General features: G+C 40.9%; 1 protein-coding gene across 1 annotated transcript in view; it reads left to right on the top strand.

Annotated features, from left to right (window-relative positions):
- Window positions 1–23497, top strand: part of RERG (RAS like estrogen regulated growth inhibitor) — a 106511-nt gene extending 83014 nt beyond the window's left edge. The window contains exons 3-5 of the mRNA XM_032207647.1: window positions 6869–6925; window positions 22071–22144; window positions 22868–23497. Of these exons, the coding sequence (XP_032063538.1) occupies window positions 6869–6925; window positions 22071–22144; window positions 22868–23275 (539 nt within the window). The 3' untranslated portion in view covers window positions 23276–23497. The remainder of the gene's footprint in view (window positions 1–6868; window positions 6926–22070; window positions 22145–22867) is intronic.
- The last annotated feature ends 1186 nt before the right edge of the window (window positions 23498–24683 follow it).

The following is a 24683-nucleotide window of genomic DNA, read 5'->3' as shown; positions in this document are numbered from 1 at the left end:
GGGAGATACCAACAGCTCCCCAACATCAAATTTAAGTGGTGTGCAAGCTGCCAGCCTACAGGAGCAGGCACAACTGGAAGTGGCACAAAAGCTGAGCACCCACAAGAGCCCATGCAAGGACACACACAGACAGCAGCACCCCAAGGCCTGTGCAGCCCACACATGGCCTGGTCAGTGGCCAAGACAGCAGAAACACGTGGGGAGCAGAGTGCTGCACAAACAGCCATACTGGAGATGAACATGGGTGTCAATACAGCAATTACCCTTGTGCAAGCTGGGAAAAGGATCCCTCACCTTCCTGGTTTGTGAGCACCTGCAAGCGTTGGCTTCATTGCACAGATGGCAATGACTTTTACATTTGTTTTCAGTGGAGACAAGTGTGTGTGCTCTGCTAAAAGCCCAACTTATTTTTTCTCTGTCCTTTTTTTTTTTTTTTTTTTTCAATTAAAAAGTACTTGCAAAATAATCTAATTAGAGTTTCCTTCAAGTCTCCTATTAAGACACTTGAGAGGAGATAATTAAATAAACAGTACAACAGTACTATGGACTGCAAGAGTTTCAGGTGAGCTCCTTGAAACAAATTACTTTTCTCTAGCTGCTTTCCATTCAGAAATTCCTAAAAGCAGGTACTTTGCACAGCAGTGAAATGCAGTTAACATCTGAGATTGGAATTGCCACTGACAGAAGAAACACTATCCAAGACTGCACATTAGAAATTGAAAAGTGACAGGGGTTTTAAAACAAGATGTAAATTTGATATATGGTCAGAACCAAAAGATGAACATCCTTTGGAAGTTTGTTAAAAGACAGATGAATATGACTGTGGTCTCTCTTCCACAACGGCACTGTCCTTCCAAACAACTTGCCAAAAGAAAGTCAGTTATTGACTTCTAGTCAAACAAATTGCTGCATTACAGCTGAAGAAAATGTCTTGCATTACACTAAGAAACATAACATTAAGAAAGTCAAGAGTAACACATTTTGTCACACAGCTGTTCAATCCTACTCTGTATTTACTGTTACAAGTAATATATGGTTTGGTATTTGCATCATCATAGTCAGTGGAGGACCTCACTATGCTGCTACGGAAAAAAACATATGAGCACACTTAGCAATCTTTCTAAGGAGTTCACAGCTTAAGAAAGTGATTAAAATATGCATAAAATATGCAGAGTACGGGAAAGCAAGGCAGTCTAGAACAGGCCATTTTTACATTCCATTAAAGTTTCCTTCTAGTTTACTACAAGCATGTTAGGTCTCCACATCAGAAGCTAGGAGAATAGAGAACACAGAGAAATCCTCCTGTTGATGTCTAACTCACCACTTACGACCCCATGTTGCTGAATTAACTGAAGAGATGGTCAAAGCTAAGTTGAACCCAGGCCCACAAACACCATCAAAAGTCATGACTATTTCCTCTCTCTCCCTGAAATACCTGCACTTTCAGAAGCAAATTAGAAGTTTCATGGTAGTGGTTTTAAAACAAACTATCACCTTCCCAAGCTGGGCACAGAGCTTTCCGAAGAGGCAGCAAACCCCATGCCAGCATGCTGCAGAGCCAGACCTGGGCTCACCACATGCTCCAAGTCCCTTGAAACTCAGATACACGAGGGGCCTCAAGGAGGGCAAACGGGAGATGAACTCTGACAAAAATACCCATTTTTAAAAAATGAAATACTTGGCCTGTGGAAGTGCTTTCTGATCATTATAACAACTGGTTTCAACCACTCTGGTATCTCCTGCCAAGTATGGTTTACTAATGACACGTCATCATGGCACCAGTAACAGACTTGTTGATATGTTAAATAACGGGACTTTTTTCAGATCATTTTTATAGCTGAAAATTCTCATGGCATAAAAGAGTCATCATAGTTATTTCACTGCAGAGAACTGTTATTTTTCCTAGAATAACTTTGAACTCTGTAGCTTTTGGGGAAGGGGGGTATTTTTCAAATAAATCCCAGTTTCCATTCTTCCTGACCCCGAAAGCACAGCCTGCATTAGCTGAAACAGTAACAAAATCACAAAGATATGTATTCAGACAGTCTGCACATTTTATCAGAGCATTTATATGTTTCTAAATCCAAACAAAGATCTAAAACAAAACTCAAGATATATATATATATATATATATATATATATATATATATATATATATATAAAAGTGTTCCAGAACATACAGACTGAGACTTTGAGCTTCAAAGCTGAGTAAGGGCTTCAGCCACACAAGTCCCAAAGAAACTGATTAATTATGTGGTTGACAATCTCAGTTTATAAGCCAAGTTATTTCCTGGTATAACTTCATTGTCTTCAGTGGAGTTACAGTGGAAATGCATTCGACAGACAGTCATGTTTCTTCTCCAAGAAAAACTTCTAAGGCAGAAGGTTTAAACATGAGTGAATGAAAGTCCTGGGCCAAGATCTACCCTATTTTAAACCCTGTACAAAACAGCTGACTTGGAAGAGAGGGTGTGAGGAAAGGCAAGAAGAGACATGAGTCTATTCTTCCTTTGCTGGGACATTACATCAATTCCCTTAGGTAATGGTCATGTCTCCGAAAAACACACTGGGAATCCAAACTGCAGTTTGCTTGAGATTCTTTCCTTCGAAGTTTGCAAGTTCATGCATTTCACAAGCAATATGTGTTAGGGGAAGGGTGTGGGCTACTCTCTGCAGAGGACAATGAAATTCACTTCTGTTAGGTATTGCATCAATCCAAGTCTTTTCTGCTTCAAAATGCATTTCATCTTTTTCTAGGATGAGTGCTAGAAATGGTGATTTTAATATGAACACTGGAATTAGTTACCTAGTTTAATCGGAAAATAACGTTTCATACATTTTTCAATCTCTGTTATTTTTGAATCAAAACCCAGTATGCGAATACAATTACTTTAAAGTGTTGGGTTGGTTTTGACTCAATATTATTTAGCGTTAGAGCTACATAAGGCTAAGCAGAATGCATACACCCTTGCTAAGATGAGAAGGAAACAAGACCTCAACTTTTTATTTGCAGCATTCCTGAGTGTGAGGAAGTTTTATTGCTTTGCATGAAGTGTCACTTATGCCAGCAGCAGAAAGCTGAATGCCACAGCCCTAAGTGTAGTGAATTCCTAATGTCTTCATTTCTGATTCTTCTGCTGGCAGAAGTTATTTCACGAAAACAAAAGTGACGCAATCTGGCAGTAAATGAGCTCAACATAAACAAAATGGCTCCACAGTAATATCCCTGCTCTAGAGGGATCACTTCTAGGGGAGGCAGCATGAGCCAGCAAGCTGGACTAGACTAAGCACTTGCATTCCCTTCCCAGCTCTCCTCTCATTGACTCTCTTCAGTCAAATCAGATCAAGCTGCATACATTGCTGTAATATCCAACTGGATGTCAGAAGCCCATTTGCTAAGCATCTTTAATGAGATGGAGGTGAAGATGCTTCCTATCCAAAACATCTTGTGATTATTTATACACAGGACAGACACTGGATGAAGAGCATCTCATTTTCCTCATTTGTAAAATGTATCTGCTAACTCTCAGCCTTGTCAAAATGTGTAGAAGTGGAAAAGTCCGTAGGATGGATGGTGACCACTGCCATGAAGGAGAGAAGCTGGGACTGCTTCAAGAGTGCTCCCTGCTGGGCTTGCTGTTCTCCCTGCTGAGACCAGCCAGTGAGAGAGTAGCTGCCATCTGGCCCTGTGCATGGCAGCCTCCTCCCACCCTTTCTTTCTTTTCTTCAGCTTCCTCCTGAGTATGCAAGTGTTTGTATTCTGCATACAGGCCTCTCCTGCTAGAGGAAAATCTAACCTACTTTTTCTCTCCTCACCTGAGCTCACATCTGTGATCACTAGTTCTCAGTAACATGCAAAGCCTGTATCAACTCATCCAGTGTACTGTACACACCTGTATCTGTGTTCTCCCAGGCTCACCTTAGCTGTTGTGGTCGAGCTCTACCACTCTTTGTTTTTCCATCTGGCCTCGCCTCCTTTATTTTGGCTATGTCCAATATCAGCTCTTCTCCCTCAGAGCTGCTGCACTCTACCACCTTTCTCAGATATGAATGCTTAACATATTTTCTTCTAGCCCCCATTACCACTGACTCTCATCTCCAACAATTTCCATCTACACATACAAGGTTATCATGACTGGAAGTGGACCACATTTAACTATGGAAATAGTTGGGCAGGCTTCCCCCACTTTCCTGTCTTTTCTTTCTCTCTGTTAGCTACTGCAAGCCCAGGCACAGGCTCCAGTGAAAGGCACCACAACAGACAGAAGCCTGCTGCTTTTCCTTCAGAGTACAGCTGTGAAAAGTCAGGCACCTTTAGCTTTCAACCTGATACCTTTATTCTAGATACCTTTTGGTTTTCAGTCTAATACTATGAGAAGACAGCTAAGGAAAACATCTGCCTGGCTAGATATTAGAGCAGATGGAAGTGCCATGTGCAAACACCAGCAGTGGCTTGCCTCAGAAGCACTGCCCCACTCAGCTGCATGCCCAGAGGGGTGGCAGCGTGTCACCTGTCTCTTTGCCATTGCATGCAGCATGCACAAAAACCCCAGCAGCAGTCCCAAGGCAGCAAGCAGAGCACTGTTCCTGGACATCTGTGAGCCAGCATCTCACAGTCATAAGACAGAAAGGTGCAATAAAAGCCATCCCAAGGGGTTTTCTTCGCTCTTTCAGCATTGCTGTGTATGTGTGGGTGGTGCTCATTACGAACAACAACACAGTGATAAGCTGACAAGCAAGACAGACCATGATTATACCCACATGAATTCTTATTCTGACATTAAAATAAATTATGTTTTTCCATCTTTAGAGTCCATTTGAGAGCCCACTCTGCTTCCATGAAACTATGTGTTTCTCTGTGCCAACCATTTTTATTTTTTTTTCTGGGAGGGTGGAGGAATACCTTGTAATCTCAACATGTGAAAAACAGTGTGTGCAGCAGGCATGAGATGGAATAGAGCAAATGCTGTTTCTTTTGAACACTTGAGCAAGCAGGCTTATCACCCTTGTGGGCTGCAGTGCCCCTGGAAGCATTTTTAAAATCTGCTTTCAAAAAGTAACATGATAAGAAGTCTTCTGAAAGCATGTCAGAACTTTTACCCTGCACCACGTCCCAGTCAAAATAGAACATGCTGTGTATTTTGCTAGCAATTAGGGAACAAATTACTACTAATTAGCGAAGAGTCATGACCAAACTTTTGAAATATCAAGATGTTTAAACTACTACAGCTGAGGCAAACCATGGGGGGAAAAAAGTACTGGTGCAGACATCATTATGGATGGAAAATAAGCTACACAGAGATTTTCTTGTACTATAATGACATCCACATTATGACTATGGCTTGAAAAGTAACTTTAGCTAAGAACTGCCACATTGACTCTGAAAGCCAAGGAGAGCTTTTCTGCAAAGGCTAAAAAAAATAGGATTTCCTAAGGAAAAAAAGAATAACACCGATTTAAAATTGCGTCTTGTCTAGTGATCTCATTTCCTTAGGATCACATTCTTATTACCCTCCAAGCATGAGGCAGAGTTAAATCTTCCTAAAAACTAATGTTCTGACTGTATTTAAGAAAATAGGTTCCAAATGAGCAAAACTGAATTAATTAGTTTTGTTCTGCAGTGTGTTAAGCCTTCTCCTACTCTTGGGCACAGAAGTAGGAAGTGGGGAGGGGATTCCTATTGCTTTAATTTTGAAAAGGGTCAGAAGTGGGTTAAGTGTCACCTTTTGCTGTCTGTCTGCAGCTGGAAGAACAGAACAATCCTGTAGGGCTGACAAGGAAAACTTTTTCTATAGCTGAAATCAATGTAATCACAGCTAGTGTGGAGATACCACTAGCTCCAGTTTGTAAACGGAGAGGATTTTGAACCAGTGGCATGGGTGAGCACTTTGTTTACCTCACAAGAAATTCAACGTTGTGCTTAGCTTTAAGTTCGATGGTTAGAACATAATCAAAATCTTGACAAAGATTTTGTAGGATGTCTTTAAAGGGGGGTAGAGAGAGAAAAAAATAAAATTATGTATTTATATATATATAAATATAAATAGCAAGACCTTAGCCCATAAACTGAAACTGAGAACTAGTTATCCAGTGCAACAAAATCCAAAGTATTATTTAAATTTCTGCAAGTTCGTTAATTCCATTTGCTGACCATTACTTTAAAAAGTTATATCTGGTTACTTAACAGGGACAAGTACACAAAACACTGAAAATAAGTGGTTGCAAGGAAAGCATGACAAGATGCAGAAGGAAGCTATTTAACCAATTATGCATTTACCTTACAAGGTTTAAAATCTGATGAGAACATTTTGTTGTCCTTTTTTTTTTTTTTCTTCAGAAATTAAATGATTATGAACACTTCTGGTTTTGAAGCTGTAAAGCATCCTGGTTCAAAACCTGCCAGCCCTGATTGGGTTATGGGAAATCTAAAGAAACCCATGTGTCATTCCCTCTCCACCCCCCTCAAAAAAAAAATAAAAAAAAAGGGGATCTGTTCATCCAACCCCTAGCATAACAAATGGAGTTCTGTTTTGTCTTTTTAACAGTATAAGCTCTTGTGACCAAAAGAAAAGAAAAAAATAGTTGGGGGTTACTATTGAAAACCTCTCGGTATTCTTTTTCCAACATTGTTACATGGGTAAATGATTAATGCTGTAATGTCTTCCACCACCAAGTGGTTGTGTGCCACAAAGAGTGAAAAGGTCTTGATTGCCCCCATAAGCAATGCTGAACTCCACACACAGTTCAGGGGAGCTGCTATATGAGCATTCATACAGAAAAAAAAAAAAAAAAAAAAGCTGGTAAAATTTTATAAACTGGGCAAGCTGATGGTTTCTGCATCTCACCTGTAAACTTTTTGTTCCTCCAGCTCTTGTTGTACGCTTCCTGACCAAACGGTTCATCTGGGAGTATGACCCAACACTAGGTATGTTATATTTCATTGTATATATGTGGTACGTTGCATTAAATAGCATGTCTGAAGTAATGGAAAATCGTAGCGTTAAAATTTTGAGCCTCAAACAACCTTTAAATTTGCTGTAGAAAGCTTCTCTATGGTCATTTAAAGCTGAAACAAATTATTACCTAAGATGGCAGAACAGAGAAGCAGTAATGCACTCAAACAAAAGTGGAATTAATATACGAGGCACAATCCTGCCCACACAGAGGTCAGTGGGAACTTTGCCTCTGAAAGTAATTGCATTATTATTTCCACTCTGAAAATTAAAGTATTTAGCTTGTGATCAGTTTTCTGCTTTTGGATAACCCAGCCAGCAATTGCTGGAGAATAGACTTTCTGGGATATGTAACTCAAAAATTCAAGGGGAAAAAAATGTGTAGGTATTTACACTCTGCCTGCACTTAGCTAAGTTCATAGTCCTCACCTTTCAAACACACATTGCATCTCACTTCTAGAGTAAGCAAATAGGGACACGAGGCATCAGAAGTGCATCAATGTGTCCTCTCCACAGCTCCCACTCAGCTGAGTTGGGTCTGGCACTGTTGGCAAGCTGGCACAGATAACTCAAAAAGATTTCAGATGGTTTCTTTGAGTTAGAAGCCTTTGAAAATTTGGGCCAACTTCTTACTAGTTCCGAAGTTAGTCTATTTGAATGCTCGGCACCATAGAAAATCCAGGCCAAGAAGTCTGAGATGAGGTGTGAAGTAAGGAGCTGGGAAGTTCCCTTTTCTCCTACAGTCTGTTGAATAAACACCGTCCAGTTAAACACCTATTTCTTTCTCAGAGTTCCTTCTCTAAGAAGTCATGCTAAAGAAATAGAGAACAATATAATTTTGCATAGCAGAAACAAACAGGATTAAATTTTAATACACTTTTTTACAAAACCCAAGCAGCCCTTTCAACAAAGGAAAGTTTCTAGTATCATATTATGTATTTTTGTCTGGTAAGATGAAGAAATGACAGATATCAGAACTCTCATCATGGGAAAGTAATTCTCAGAACAATCTGAACTTAAATACATTCTTTTATCTGCTAATATAATTCACTGATGAATATAATGATGTCACCTGTCCTGCACAGTAGGATGTTCAGTATAATGTTTTATTAAACTTTACACTTCCATCATTTATATGCCATTTTCAGAACCTGACAATAGAAGACCATAATTATACAAAAGATTTTATTTTATTAAGTTTATTACCGTCTTTTCGGGACCCTGCATGCAAAAACATCATAGTTGTGCTGTTGAAGCACACAAACTAAAGTATATGATGCAAGATTTAGTATTTTTTGCCCCATTTTGAAGGCTCTACATCCTTTTTGCTGTATAAGCCTTGACGTTTGTTTCTGTTTTTACAAATTAATACAACTGCAAATCAACTATGCCCCTCAGGATTGTCTTCTGTTAGCAAAGTGAAAAGCTTTCATGCATACAATACTCTTATCTCAATACAATTAAGTCTCTTCTGACTTCCTGAATTCTACAGTCTCACCCAGTTTAGAGGAAAACAGCTTAAGCTATGTATTACAGCTATTATGAACCTAAGTGCTTTAAGCTGCTCAGAGGAAAAGGTTTGAGAAATGCATAAACCAATAATTACAGAAATCTCTCATGGAAGAAGCACACTAGATACTTTTTTAAAGTACTATTTTTCAAACCATATATCACAACAGGATTCAGAGGAGGCTCTGAAGTGTTACAAAACAATCTCATGATATTCTAACCGTTGTTCAGGCCTTCAGAGGTCAATCATAAAGGGACTATACTTTCAAAAGCTTTGAGAAACTGCTTTGGAGAATCTATTTCTCTCTTTATCAAGGTCATTCTCTGGTGCCTCAGCATCCAGTTACCTGTAAACGTCACTGAACTGATTACTGAGAAATTTTACCAGATTTGTTTCTTCTTAGCAGTAATGGACTGACGATTGGGTGGAAAGAGGGGTATCTATATATTCCAGCAATTTAAAACAGTTTAAGCTGTGTCACCGAGACATTTGCCCTAAATGGAGATTAATCGTTTTTTGTCAAGTAATGTTGAAAGGATAGGAGTAAAACAGATGCAAACAATCTAGCTGCTGCGCAACAGGAGGTTTTGCCAGAAATCACTGGGGCTGTGACAAGTGTCATGTTCACAGTTTATTTCTTATGTCAAATTCTCTACTATCCATTAGACCTCTGATGCAAAGGATCCCTGGATAATTCTATTTTTAGAAAAGCTTTCTCCAAGCTCTACAAGGCTGGATGGAAATTCAACATTATCCTAAGTTAAATATCAGGGTAAATTTAAAAAAAATAAAAATAAAAATACAACTTATGCTCTTAATTCAAGGGTGGCACATTTTAACTGGAAAGGAAAAACACACATTATAAATATTCTTTACTACTCTAACCTGCCAGAAGAAAACGAAGGACAACATTTTTAGCAGCATCTGGACATGCTGCTGTATCTCCAGGAACCAAATTACAAACCACAAAATAACATTTTCTGGCGGGAGCAGCACCACTGAATCTTGCAAATCTTGGCACATGGAGCCGCCAAGGAAGTCAGGGTTTTGCACCTCTGCCACTTCTGTGCATGATGTTAGCTCTGTGCAAGCACTGGTAAGACAGCTGCATCTTCACAAAAGTACATACCACTGTGCTTTTATTTTACCATTCACAGCCAAGGGATAAGAGCTGCAGCAAAGGTCATTTTGTGGGGAGTGCACACTGTCAGCCTTGACTTCTCCATAATTCCTGCTTAACTGGCAAGTCATTGTCACCGTCTTGGCGTGTTTTTATTTTTTATTTGCTTATTTTTTTGGAAAAGGTGCCAGATCACTCGGACTAAGTGATAACCTGGCATTATCAAGGTGAATGAGCTTCCAGTTTCTATCTTTATTTATAATAAATCACACAAGTATCCTATGTGTGCAACAAAATTAGAAGGTCCAAAGAAACAGCTCTACAGAGAAATAGGCTGGAACTGCACGTTTTTAAAAATATATTTACATGTATTTTAAAAATACAGTTTTCTAAAATGTTAAGTATATGAATTCAGCATTAAACTTAGTTATATTAGTTAGTTAAATATCACAGAATCACAGAATTGTCTAGGTTGGAAGAGACCTCCAAGATCACCTAATCCAACCTCTGACCTAACACTAACAAGGCCTCCACTAAGCCATAGCACCAACCTCTGCATCTAAACATCTTTTAAAGACCTCCAGGGATGGTGACTCAACCACTTCCCTGGGCAGCCCATTCCAATGCCTTTCAGTAAAGAAGTTCTTCCTAATATCCTAATAACCTAAACCTCCCGTGGTGCAACTTTAGCCTATTCCCCCTCATCCTGTCACCAAGCACATAGGAAAATAGACCAATCCCCACCTCACTACAGCCTCCTTTAAGGTACCTGTAGAGTATGATAGGGTTGCCCCTGAACCTCCTTTTCTCCAGGCTGAAAAACCCAGCTCCCTCAGCCGCTCCTCGTAAGACTTGTTCTCCAGACCCCTCACCAGCATCGTTGTCCTCTGGACTCTCTCGAGCACCTCCATGTCCTTGTAGTGAGGGGCCCAAAACTGAACACAGCACTTGAGGTGCGGCCTCACCAGAGCCGAGTACAGGGGGACAATCACTTCCCTAGCCCTGCTGGCCACACTGTTTCTTATATAAGCCAGGATGCTGTTGGCCTTCTTGGCCACCTGAGCACACTGCTGGCTCATATTCAGCTGACTATCAACCGTCACTCCCAGGTCCTTCTCTGCCAGGCAGCTTTCTAACCACTCATCTCCCAGACAGTAGAGCTTCTTGGGGTTGTTGTGCCCCAGGTGCAGGACCCGGCACTTGGCCTTGTTGAACTTCATACATGTACAGTTGGCCTCATAGTCATAGCCTGCCTGCTTCACAATGGCTTCCAGCTCCTCTTGTTTGTTGCCCATGCTGTGTGCATTAGTGTAGATGCACTTCAGTTGGGCCATTGCCTTCTCCCCCGGCCTTTCCATTGTTCCCCCGACATGACTCTAACAAGCCCTGTTTCAGCCCCATCCCCCTTCTCACCTAGTTTAAAGCCTTCTCATTGAGCCCTGCCAGCTCCTGGGCTAGGATCTGTTTTCCCCTTTGAGATAGGTGGGACCCGTCTGTGGCCATCAGGCCAGGTGCCGAGTAAAGCGCCCCATGGTCAAAAACCACAAAATTTCTGTGTTGGCACCAGCCTCTGAGCCGCGTGTTTATCAGGTGGGCTATCCATGTCCCCTCTGTACCCCTCCCTGCCACTGTAGGGATGGATGAAAACACCACCTGTACTCCTGCTCCATCTACTAACCATCCCAGTCCCCTAAAGTCCCAAAACCTTCAGGCTTCTCTCTTCAATATTATCACTGGACTATCAAAAGAGGATAGTAATCAGAAGGGCAAACCAGGTTGGGGAGCTTTCTGGCTACACCCCTGACCCTGGCCCCAGAGAGGCAGCAGACTTCCCTATGGGTAGGGTCAGGCCGACAAATAGGGCCCTCTGTTCCCCTGAGAAGAGAATTGCCTACAACAATCACCCTTCTTTCTCTCTTGGTGGAGGCAGTCTTGAGGCATGGAGTTGACTTCCTCACCCTAGGCATCCTCCTGGGTAAACTTTCTACCTCATTCTCACCCACTGGTCTCTCAAGCTCCAGGGCCTCAGCTCTGTTGTGTAAGAGCACCTGGGAAGGTGGGGCTGGTAGGGGATGGGTGTTGCCTTCAAGGTCGAGCAGGGACCTGTTTCCATTCCTCCTCAACTCCTAGGTCCCCTCCCTCTGCCCGACAGCAACAGGGCTGGGGGTCCACCTCCATTTGGGGTGTCTCACCCCAGTACCTCTCCTTCAGGCCCTGCAGGGAGTTGCTCCACCAGTCTACCTCCCGCTCACATTCCCTGATATCCCTCAACCTCTCCACCTCCTCCTTGAGCCCTGCCACCAGGCAGACCAGGCCATTCACCTGCTCTCACCTCACACACAGTGCCTCTGCCTCCCTCAGATGGCAGCAACAGGCTCAGACACTTCCTGCATGCAGAGACCTGAACTGCCTCATTGTTGAGTGGGCAGTCAGTCTGGGTGGTTACAGAATTTCTAGAGACAGCTCTCTGCCTAGTGTAGACCACTGTGGCTTAGCTAGTAGTAGACAGCCATTAGATGAGTTGTTCTTATGGGCGGGGGGGGAACACTCTGCCCTGCCTGCACAAACTGCTGCGTCCCGCCCTTTTTGCATGTCCTGTTCGCTGTGCTCCCTACGGGCAGGTTTTGAACCTCAGGGTATAGGGGCACTGCTGGCTCTACCTACACCTTGTCAGCCTCCCTTGTGAGGGCTGCCGGGTTTTGGCAGCTGCCTCGAGTAGCCTCGATGCCGGAAAAGAAGCCCTGGCTGTCCTGAACTCTGGCTCCACTGCAGAATGCGTCTGCCCTGGAGCCAATCGCCTCAGTAAGAGGCTATGTACAGAGAAAGGGGATTAGGCTACCACATGAATTTCACAAAAAATTCATTAAATGTTGTAAAAATAGAATCCAACTTGCCAATTAATAAGCAGATTCACTGTGATGTTAGAAAGCCTAAAAACCACCTTCGCCTAGTTGGGGCACCATTTAACCCACAGCCTAAAAGCACTTCACAAACATATGCAATGTCTCTGTGGCAGATTTAATACAGAACTGGAAATTATTTGTGCTATATTTCATATTGGCTCTGCAGACAGACTCGTGTAAAAAAAAAAAAAAAAAAAAAAAAAAAAATTATGAAAACAAGCATTCCTATGTATGATTTCAGCAGGGCCTGCCAGGAACCGGGTGGCAGCAGGCTGACAGTTTGCCTTCCACTGCGGTGGCTTGGCTGGGGGAAAAGCTTGCAGCCTGTGAGCAGCAAGCAGCTGCCCTCACAGCCCTCTTGGGGTTTGGCCACCTTTTGTGGCTGGTTGCCACAAGGACAGACGTGCATAAACACCTAACACCTGCCAGCCACCACCTTGTCAGGAACGGACGTGCTCTGTGGGGAGGTGTTTCAAGGCAGAGGTGTGAAGGCCTTCATTTGGCCACCTACTTTATGTGGGGAAAGTCCTGGCTTGAATGCAGGCCTCACACGGATCTCAGTGATACAGGACTTCATGTCACAGTTGTAAAGTGTGTTGTGGATAGCTGCTCTTCTTGGTGCCAGTAATTAGAAGTAATAGTCTGGACCTCAGCAGTTGCCCCCCTGAGCTATTGGCAGTGCCCAGAATTTAGTGTGACTTCTTCACTCTTCTCAAGGGTGGATAGGCACTGTGGTTTGCCATCAGACAAGAGATATTTAATGGATTCAGCATCCCTGATTTTATAAACAGAGTAAGTCATCAAGGGAACCAGTCTATTCATTTTTCCAGAGAGGGTAGAAAAGAAAGAAGAAGCTCAAAGCATCAGCTCATCAGCAGACAGACAGCACTGATGCTTGCAAATTACCTCATGAGCAACAGCAAATTACCTGCTTCCATCAGCCATGACAGGCAAGGAGAATCTCCTGGCTCGAAAGATGAAAAAAGAAAATTAATCATAGCTATGGCTAAGAGGGTGCTTTTTAAAATAAGTTTTGCAGTATTTCACTGAAAACACATTTGCTGTTTTAACATATCAGGACAATTCACTCCTCTAGAAGCTGCTGAGCTGGGATAACCAAGTTTAAAGAAAATGAAAAAAAAAAAGTTGAAAAGAGTGAATTATGAACTGGGTTGTGTCATTTGTTCTAAATTAGCACTTTGATGTACAGATGGGGGGAATGAGGTGTTTCGCGACGCAGAGACTTACAACATCCATTGTTGCCATACAGGGAAGAAAACCACACAAATAAAACCCCAAGGAAGTACAGGAGACAGGTTCCCCAGTTCTTTCCTTGATTCTGTCATTGAGTTGTTGCTTGTAGTCTCTCTGCCTCTGCTTCTCATCTATAAAATCCTTCATCTCATGGAAGCATTGTAAATCTTTTAACTCTATGAGTACCGGTTACTCTAAGACTCTTACATCAAAGGCACACATAAACACCATTTCTTCAAAGACACAATTTTAAATAAGAATCTGCTTATAAAAAACAGCAACCAAGGAGTTAATATTCTTGTTTACCTTTCTAAAATTCACTTGGCTTTCTCACACTGTCACTAAATGTCTTTCTCTAGCTGATCACATATTTCATACAGTTTTGCTAATCCTCTGAAAGGAAAATTGTGTCCGAGCAGATGATCAGCAGAACAGTGCATGACAGACTGGCCCATCTATGAAGCTGAGACAGACAACATGGAGTTTATTTAACATAAATAGGATAGGTAAAAGACAATTTTTTATGGTTTCTCTTCTTCATAGTAAAGAAGCACGTGCCTTAAGAAAAATCATAATTTTGCTAGGCTTGCTAGATTAAAGGTAATATTTTTAAGAGTATGTGCTTCCTTTCAACTCTCAGAATTTCTTAAAGTTGCTCAGGTTTTTGTTCAATCTTTTTCAACCGGGACAGGGGAAAAAGCAAGTTGGTGTTTCTACAAAGTCCCATTCACTCAACATACGTTCAGCTCAGAAGACACCATTACACATGCCTAAAATAAGTAGGAATCAGTAAAGATGTGACAGCAATTTGTACCAACTTATCTCCTATTAGCTTGATTATGAATGGCCCAAGATAACAGCGTTGTTCTCCATCTGAACATTAAATGTTCAAAGGACTGTACAAAGTTACAAGTTCCTGATGAAGGGTCAGAGATGCCCCTGTTACTGCCCTGATTTATCTGCTACAAGAGAATTTCACGTTCTATAGACCAGATCAGGACATATAAATTTCACCACTGTGGCAATAATAGCAGAAAACATTTTGTGAAGGTAAAGTTTATCTTGGCAAGAAGGCTTTTCCAGCTGGAAATCTTGTTGCAATGATTTTTTTTTCCCTTAAAATAAATAAATAAATAATAAACCTATTAGGAGGGTAATTTTACATATATAACATCTGTAGCTGGGGGTTCTGGCAGCAAAATCATAATATTCAGGGACCACAAGGGCAGTTCGCAGATATGGTACATAACATAATTAATATTACAACCCTGCCAAATATTTATAGCCTAGACCAGGCTTCTGAGTTTCTTTTCTACACCTTAAGGACAGATCTGTACAAACAATAAGCAGAGCAGACTGTGAATATATCCAAACTATCTTCCATCAAAATTGTTGAGAAACAGAAGCAGCTTAGCTATGGCAGCCAAGACCTCTCTAAGAATAGTTTATCAAGAAAAAGATGCAAGAACTATCTTCCTGGACTTTGTGCCAATACAGCCATGAAAAAGAGCTGAGGTCTGCAGGTCCAAGGACAGTTCTCAAGGACTGTCTTTGCTCTTGGGTTTAGTCTTTCCCTGGACATCTGGAATACAGACTGAATACAAACTCTTTGTCCCTGGGATTGTTTTCACTGCTGCAGATTGCAAGTTGAAGAAACACATCTTTGTATACTGTAGATTTCTAGTTTTCTTGACTTGTGGCTCACTCAACAAGTTTGTCTTAATGCTCCTGAAGGCTTACTACCTGCCTTCACTATAAAAATATTGATTCCCGGCAGCACAGCTGAGAGAGAAACTGCCCAGACAGCAGACAGAGCTTTTAACAAATGGGTCCATACTAAAGTAACTGTTAATAAATCATTAGCTGATAGTTCCTTCAGCCCTGGAGTGTGAAGGTTAACAGAACAGCAGTCCCAGGATGAAAGCAGACCGGGGAGGTCCTTCCCTCTCAGCCCCTTCTTCCTCCTGCTGCCCAACAGAATACCACAGTCTATACAGTGCTGTAGAGCAGACCATTTATATGCTTGTGATTGAAAATACCCATTTTCTATAGCAAGAAAAAGAGGGAAGAGAAAGAAAGAGGGAGATCATCATCTTGCAAAACTTTGCCTCCAGCATATTTCATCTGAACAGCCATGTTGACAACTACAGCTTATCCAAGTGCATAGCTAGAAAGAACGTATGTGGTCCATTACTGGCTTACAGCCAAAATGGGCTGTAATGTTAACTAACCATTTGGGGCTAGGAGGAATGGCTGCCAACTTGTGTTTCGGGGAATGCCATGATAAATGTGTGCATATGCTTAATAGTTTGCTGGAAAACAGCCTTATTTTCACACCAGACTCCAGCCATTAATGCCCTCAAATGTTATTAACAAAATTACTTATTCCTTCTGCTTCAGTGCTTAACAGACTGAGTTCCTTTAATAGTCCAGATTGTGCCTTGCTACTTATCTTCATGGAGTTCTGTTTTCTCCCCACTTCAAAACAGTAGAAACATTGCTTAACTTGATATAGATTCAATCCACGTTATATCACTTTTACTAGCCTTCTCAGCAGCAGGAATTTGTACTGTATGTATTACAGAAATGAGTTGTGAACGTACTCTCAATTTCTCTGAGGTGCCTGTAAGGAAATAGACTGGTATGGCATAGAGCACCTTAAACCCCCGACCTTGGCTTCAAATGCTCAAAAACTTGAAATGAAGAAACTATAATCGAGAGCAGCAGAGTAAGACATTTTAAACAACATGGGAAGCAGTTTTCTGGAAACATGGTTTGTTTTCTTTCATATGGGTCTCAAGATATTTCTGATGCCAGTAATAAAAATATGCCTTTTTACTGTAGTTGTACACACAGCAAAATCAGGAATGGCAGCAGCTCTTCTTGCTGGAGCTACAGCTGCAAAATATTTTGCCCCCACTTTTCTTACTCATCATATTCCAACATGTTCTCCAGATGAGCAGAAGTTTCCAGTGCTTGCTTCTGTACTGTCAGGAGCACAGGCTTTTGTTTTGCTTGTTTTAGGTGTGAGAACAGTCTCACTGGTTAGTTTTCATTTATGTTGGCAGAAATAAGGTGAAATACACACGGCTTCTCTAACAAAGACCTCTTGCCATAGTCCAAAAAAAAAAACAAAAACATAACAGAAATAGAAATAGTTTATTTAGACTTAAACTTGTCATGTGCATAATTCCCACGAGGAACAAATGTATCTGCTTCGTGTTTGGTAGGAAACTTGAATCAGAAAATTAGAAAAACAGTTGAAGCCTTGAAGTTTACTCCATACTAGTTAGCACTGCTCCAGCTTTGTCAGTTTTGTTTTAACTTGCCTTAATTAATCCAGTTCCCAAATATCTGTGCGCATTTTCTCTTCCACTCTCAGCAAAAGCTGGGTAAGGACAGAAAGGAAATTAACACCATCCTCTCCTCTCAAAAGAAACCCAGTGCTAGCACCCAGGAGACTGTCACATGCAGCAGAAGCCAGCAAACAGACATTTCCCTTTATTTTTAGGGTTTTGTTCATTTTAAAGTTTTGTTCAATAAAACTACTCTAGCTTTTCTATTTGGAGAGCAAAATATTAAATATTAAATATATTAGTGTATGTTAAATATGGAAATATTAATAAATCAAGAAACAAGCTGTGTTTTTGTAGGCTAGTTTTATATATCCCACCTATACTATCCAAAGAGGAAAATTTGGGAATGCAATAGATCCTTTCATGCAAAGATAAGAACTATATAATCTAGTGTAGCTATGCACACATTAGCCATTTATTTTGCTTCTCTCCTTATTAAAAAAGAAAAAAAGAAAAAAAAAAGTAAAAATGATAAAACCAAACTGCTCACTGAGCAGCAGACCTCACAGAGACTCACTTCTGAATTTGTTCTCCAAATTTCATACTGCAGTAGCTTCTCTCTTTGCATATGCCCTCCTGTGTACTCTACGTCCATCTAATGTCCCCTAATGTCTTTAAACATCTGCATGCATCAGGGGCAGCCCACAGCCTGGCTTGTACAGAGGCATGCTCCTGCTGAGTGCCCAGAGGAGATGCTGTCTCTTCCTGTATCTCTTCAGGGGCATTGATAGAGTCTCTACCCTCCACCCAACCCTCATTTTAAGGAAACCTAAGATAATAGAAATAATTGAGAGCTTAGACTTGGACTCAGAGCAGACTAAAAACAGGTTGACAAGCTAGGACATATTTGGTAGCTGTAGTGACTGTGACGTGACTTTTTTGTGCTCGCTCTAATCAGGCTAGTTTGGAAACGTCTGCTGTACTGAAGTCGCAACTCTGATTATAGCAAACATGTAGCCTCATCAAAGGGAGCCAACAAAGCCAAAAGTGATGTTAGAAAAACACTCCTTCACACATCACCAAACAGATTCCAAAAGCAGCATTCACAATAGCAGATCACACATGAAGCAGACTGGAATCCCTAGAACTGAATGTCACCACAAATACCTTCCTGAACACAGTTTGGTTTGTATCCGTGGCTTGATGTAAATGGTCATGTAGTATGATAACCATACATCCAAAACACAAGACTGGTTCTGTACACCCTTCTGGAACTTTTCCTTCTGTATATTCTGAGTCTTGGGGTTACATATGCAGAAACACTTAAGGCATGGAAGAGCGCAAGCCTGACTGTCAGAGCTCTCAGTTATATGCCTGCATTTTTTTTTTTATTATTATTATTTTTAATTTTCATTGCCTTTAACTACTACTTTTTCATGTGATAATAACAGAAAACAATGCATTTCATGATTTTATTGTTAAAGTAAATAACACAACTATGCTTATTTGGTGATTTGTAGTATGTTACTAAGAAGACATATGGGGACATACAGCATTAGAACTGTTCTTTAGAACTGTTCTAAATACACAAGGGCAGAGCTGTGGTTCCTGTAAAATCACTGATGGTTGCAAAATGAAAGCCCTCCTGCAGGGAAATAATGGATGGAGTGAGTAACAGCCAGATGCAAGCAAGAAAAATACATTTAGCTGATTTTTAAGAAGGGCTGGGATTGAGGAAAAAGACAAGAGAGACTTGCCCAGTTGGGAAGTTACATTCAAGTTACAAGAGCTTTATAAAAGGTGATAAGATCCTGAAGCAGCAAGGAAATGCAGAGGGGACAGATTTCACAAAGGCAGACTGAAGCAAAGCCCTGGAGAACAGTCTCAAATAGTACCAAGATTAGTAATGAAGTAATGGGGTAAATTGTGTTCCCAATCGGCTGTCACTTTTCTCAAATGTGATAGAGACAAATGTCATCATGATGGACATCAAAGACTACAGAAGTCAAAACGAGGAGAGAGTTTATTTGAAAAAGAGAACAGGAACCTGTATCACGTAATCAGAAATAGTTATGGGAAATTTTAATCTTTTGAACATATTTCTGCATCACCATCTAACAAGATTTTTACCCTAACTGAGAAGATCATGCCTATTAACTGTAGCTTTTCTGTCTGGAAACTCTGCTATAATTATTACACAAAAGCTCTTTTTCTAGGTCTCTTGCAGCTCTCAGGTCCAACTGGCTGAAAGCCACCATGAAAACAAAGTTTCTTACAGTATTTTTGTATATTCTGGTATTATTAACCTTTCTTGACAAAAGTTAACTAGAATTCTGTATGGATATAAAACTTGTGTCCCTCCATACTTAGAAGCAAACAGAAGAGCCCAACCTGATTTTAAATGTACACATAAAATAACATACATCATTGTTCCATCTTAACTAAAGCTACTGCTATAAGTTTTCTTCCAAAATCAATAAGCCCTTACAATGTAAATATTTCCTTCCAGAAGTGTCGCATGCCCCTGCTATTTATTGCCCGTTCAAAGCAAACAAGTGTTGAATTCATCCCAGGAAAGATATCAGATAAAGTATATCCAGCACATATTTTACCTCATTGACTCTAATTGGAGTTAAGGGTACTTAGCTGAGACACAGACACCTGCATTGTCAATAGTTTCAGTTAGGGATCCAGAAGGTATCTCAAGTCTTCTTTCCCTTTGTCTGCACAACTTAAAATAAAGAGCAGCATAGGGAGAATAAAATTAATAAAACCTAAATCAAGATAGTGCATTTATAAACTAACATGGGAAATTAAGGTTTTAGTGTGCCTGATGTGAACAGCCTGGAAATCAGGACTTCAGGGCTCATAGCATCTGACCAGATTCTTCTTATGTTTCTGTTCCCTTGAACAAGAAGCCATGGCTGCCAAAAAGTTTTAAACATCCAGCTGTTTTACTCTCCTCATTTAAATTCACCCAGCTACTGCACATTCCAGCGCACAGGAACAGATTCACTTTTACTAATATATATCAACGCTATGCTGGCCCCAATCAGTGTTACTCATCCAGGACCAAATTCCACCCTAAAGTGGACAGCCAAAGTGAGTTAAACTTGCAGCATAAAACACCAGCAATTTAGAATCACCTATTAAAAAAACTCAGCTATCTCTTAAGAATCACACTGCTTTTCTGCAGTAAGTCTACTTCTTGAAATTTATTCTCCAGTTTCTCAGAGAAGAGCCCTATGACCTACTACATTCTGCCTCCTAAGAAAAGAATTTCACAAATGCACTGCAAAAATGGACAGATACAGGTATTTTCTGAAGTTGGGTAGACCAATTCTCAACAGCTACTTGTCAAACAGGGCCAGCTAGTCACATGCATTTAAGTATTTTAAGACCTAAATGAGTAAATAGGTAACACTGCATTACTCCTTCAGAGAACTGTCTCCTCTTCACACCACTTTCCCCTAAAGAAAGGAAGCATAAGATCCTAAATGACCTTGGATAGGGAGTGCTACTCAGGGAGCCCCAACCTAGCACTGAACATTTTATCCACTGAAATAACTTGCTCAAGGAGCTTTACTGCAGCTTCTGCACCAAACCAGAGTTTCTGCTTTGCTGCATTCCCCTGAGGAAAGTGCTGCAGGTAAGACATCATACAGAAGGGAAAAATAAGACATGCTGAGAGACTTAGATGTATCTTACTCTATTTTGGAGGAATAACCTCAGGATCATATCAACTCCTTCAACAGCCTTGCAATAACAAATAGAAGGGGGCTTTCCTGCCTTTAAAAAATCAGTCTTCATTGCCTGAAGCCCTATACAAGATTGGTTGCCATCTGCCTAATTAAATTGACCATTTGTCCCTATTAGAGACAGCTGTGCTACTTAAAGCAATTAAGGTGGCACAGGAGGGAAGTAACTTTTTTTTTTTTTTTTTTTTTTTTTTTTTTTGTGGGGGTGGGGGGAAGAGAGTGTTTGCAGTGCTGACATCACTGAAAAATTCCTAACTATGAAGAGGTGATACATTCAAGTATGCAACAAAACAAAAAAGATATGCACCAAACACGAGCCCTTTCAGAGGTTTTAATTCAAGAAATGTCTTTCCTTTAACATATCCTTCATTCCTTTTAGGGAGATTTACACCAAATAAAAGAACTGTGTCTCTGACAATGCAAAGCATTCATAGTCACTGACCACAGTTTTACAGCATATGTATTTGCCTTTTGATATAGGACATCTGTGAGCTAGCAACAGTAATAAATCTAAATGTTAGCACAGATCATTTTCCAAGTTTTAGGTCAAATGCTATCGAATTTAACTTATCAGCTCATTAAGATAAAACAACCCCTTTTGTCATTAGTTGCCTGGTTCCAGAATCTGGGACACAGTAAATAGGTTCCTTTTTTCTATAGTGTTGTGTGAATTCTTAATGCTCACTGGCTATCCTTATAAATCATATACAGAGAAATCACTGCTTGAATTCTTGGTAGAAGAAGGGAATGTGATGATTTCAGCATGTTTCAAAGAGACATTCCTAAAATAACTAACCATTCTGTAACTTTGTCACTGTATATGGCCTGTGCATAGTGGTTATGTCCCTGATCTACAACCACACTGTTTTTGATCTTGTCAGACTTCAGGCTAAGCAGCAACAGGCTTTCAAGCTGGATACACTGAGAGAGGCAGAATTTGTGCTTTACAGGTGGCAGCCTTCATTATGAGCAAACATGAAAAATGGGCTTCAGTCTTGCAGAGCTCTTTGCTGCAGGAGACTGTCCTTTTGTTGGGGGCAGAGTGCAGTGTACACAGGTGCAGGCTTCATGGGAAAGCAAGGTATGGGGAGAGGGAAGAGTCATGGCTGTAGAAGGAGGACTTGAGTCTGCTCCACTGGCAGGAAGCACTCCAACAGATAAAATTCAGTGAAGCTGTGTGTCACATATCAGGTCTTGTGCTCGAGTAGCTGTAAGGAAGATAGAAAAAAAAATCATGCTCTTTTAATACTTTTCACAAAATGTGTTCTTATTTTAGAGTCTACATATCGTCACCAAGCTACCATTGATGATGAAGTGGTTTCCATGGAGATACTAGATACAGCTGGTCAGGTGCGTGGGTGCATGTACTAACATCCAACACCTTGGCTCAGACAGGCAATAGGGAAGGGGAGTGCGATGGTGGCAACGTGGTGGGTGGCAGATGTGCTCCATTTCTGGGGACTGAGATTTGCTTCTGAGCAGAGCTCTCCTTCCTCCCCCACCACCAGCTTGCTGTCAGACCCAGTGTGCTAGATCCAGGCCATTCTGCAAGGGACCCTGCTTACACTTTTCAAACACTGGAAGAACAAACAAAGTTAAGGTTTACACTGGGATTAAAATTATTTTGTTTTCATTCCTTGACTCAGGGCCAACCCAACAATGTTATTACTATCCACAAAGTCATAGCCTATTTCTGCAATCAAGTGATGTGGCTCAACAACTTCAGTTAGTGATTTCTACCAAACTGTAGAAGAGTTTTGTCATAGCAAAGACCCCTTTCCTTTCAAAACACAGCAGGTGCTCATGCTGCACATTCCTATGAAGTTTGTGTGCTTGACATTGCTCAACAGAAACCCTGTTATGATTGCATGCTACCAGCCTGCCCATAGCAGGCAGCCCATGACACCTTGGCAGAGTAGGTCTCCTATGCCACACAATAAAAAGGTAATGTGTGTAGAGTACAGTCAAGTGGGTGTACATGGCTTTCCAGGCCTTGGCTGACCAACATCTATTGGCCTGGTGTCTTTTTCATAAATTGTATTCCTAAGGCTGCTGTCTGTCTTTTCAAAACAGGAGGATGCTATTCAGAAAGAAGGACATGTGCGATGGGGTGAAGGCTTCGTGCTGGTCTATGACATCACGGACAGAGGCAGCTTTGAGGAAGTGCTGCCACTTAAGAACTTGTTGGATGAAGTTAAAAAACCCAAAAATGTCACTCTGATTCTGGTGGGGAACAAAGCAGACTTGGATCACTCCAGGCAGGTCAGCACAGAGGAAGGTGAAAAGCTGGCCACAGAACTAGCATGTGCTTTTTATGAGTGCTCTGCTTGCACAGGAGAGGGCAACATTATGGAAGCCTTCTATGAGCTCTGTCGTGAGGTACGGCGTCGAAAGATGGTCCAGGGCAAGACTCGGAGACGAAGCTCCACCACCCATGTCAAGCAGGCTATTAATAAGATGCTTACCAAAATCAGCAGTTAAAAAGAGCTGTACTAAGCCAGAGAAGCATTGTAGAACATATTAGCTTGGGATAGGGACAAGGCAGGCAGAGCACATTTAATAAAAAATGGTCAAAGCTTTGCTGTTAAAAAAAAATAGAAAAATCAAACCACACTACTTTTTGAGTAACATGGGATCAGACTTTTTCCTGTTGCAAAATGTATTTAGCCACACTGCTTCTGGCTAACAATGAAAAAAAAAAAAAAAAAAAGAAAAAAAAAGAAAAAAAAATAACTCCAAAGGACTAGATGATTGTAGGGATTGGCACTGACAGAGTATCTTCTGCTTCTACAAGGCTGCCTCCAATCCCTTGCAAGTCAGTAGTGCCTGAACACCATTCCCAACCAGCCAACTGCTCAGTAGCCACTTACTTGGAGAGTAAGACTTAGTCTTCAGTCCAGCAACAACCATCAAACTTGCTATTCTCAAGGACTGAGGCTGCTGTGTTTTTCCAGAAAGTTCATCTGACACCTTTCACCAGCTCCAAATTGGTGCATTGTGTGCTTATATTCCAAACTGTCCTTTCTTGTTGTTATTTTGTCAAATCTATGAGTGCCGATATTCTTAGCGAGATATGCAAAAAATACTGGAAAAGTCTTTTTCATAGAGTGTTTAGCCAGCAAGACACACATATCAACAGAGCTGAAATTCAGCTGCTTTTTGACATCCTCTACAACGACAGAATTCATCAAGAAATAATCAGCTAGTCCAGTGTCATTTCAGCATTTCCCTCTTGAAGTACAATACTGTACTTGGGGAAATGGGAGTGTACATCTTGGGAAATCAAACTAAAAAAATAACCATAATACTATTGATTTAGTTAAGGGTAGTTTTTATCTTTTGTTTACATTTTTGTTTTGGTCTTATTTCAATTCAAGTAGTTTCCCTTATTACATTTTATACTGAAGAACTTAAGACATGGAAAGGCAAGTCCAAGCCCAAATGTAATCAGATGTGAAGGGCTTTTACCATATCAAAAGGCCATCATTTCCAGATGTTTAAACTTCCAGATGTTTAAACCATCACAGTTTTTTGTGACTCTGGCACTTTCAAGTGAAAGTACATTTTATCATATTTTTGGTGTCTGGGATAAAAAGCATACTTTTTTTTTTTTCTTTTTTTTTTCTCCCCCTCCTCTCTCATGCTTCTCATTTAAGCCAGCTGTTAAGTTTTGCCTCATGCCTACTTGTCTTGCTAACTGTAGTAGTGAGGTCTTCTAGAAGAAGCGAGAGGTACAAGAACTAAGACTGGAAGACTTTCGGACTGTGCTTGTCTCACCAGTTGTGTTGCATCCCTTTAGTCAGCTTTATGTGCAACTCAGACTGTCATCATGCAGAACCACAGCCAAAGGATACTATGACAAATGAGAATGTTAGCAGTATTCTCCTTT

Source organism: Aythya fuligula, chromosome 1 (assembly GCF_009819795.1).
Source record: "Aythya fuligula isolate bAytFul2 chromosome 1, bAytFul2.pri, whole genome shotgun sequence".
Classification (NCBI taxonomy): Eukaryota; Metazoa; Chordata; class Aves; order Anseriformes; family Anatidae; genus Aythya; species Aythya fuligula.
The sequence above is the reverse complement of the archived record's forward strand: the minus strand, read 5'-3'. Positions and strand labels throughout refer to the sequence as shown.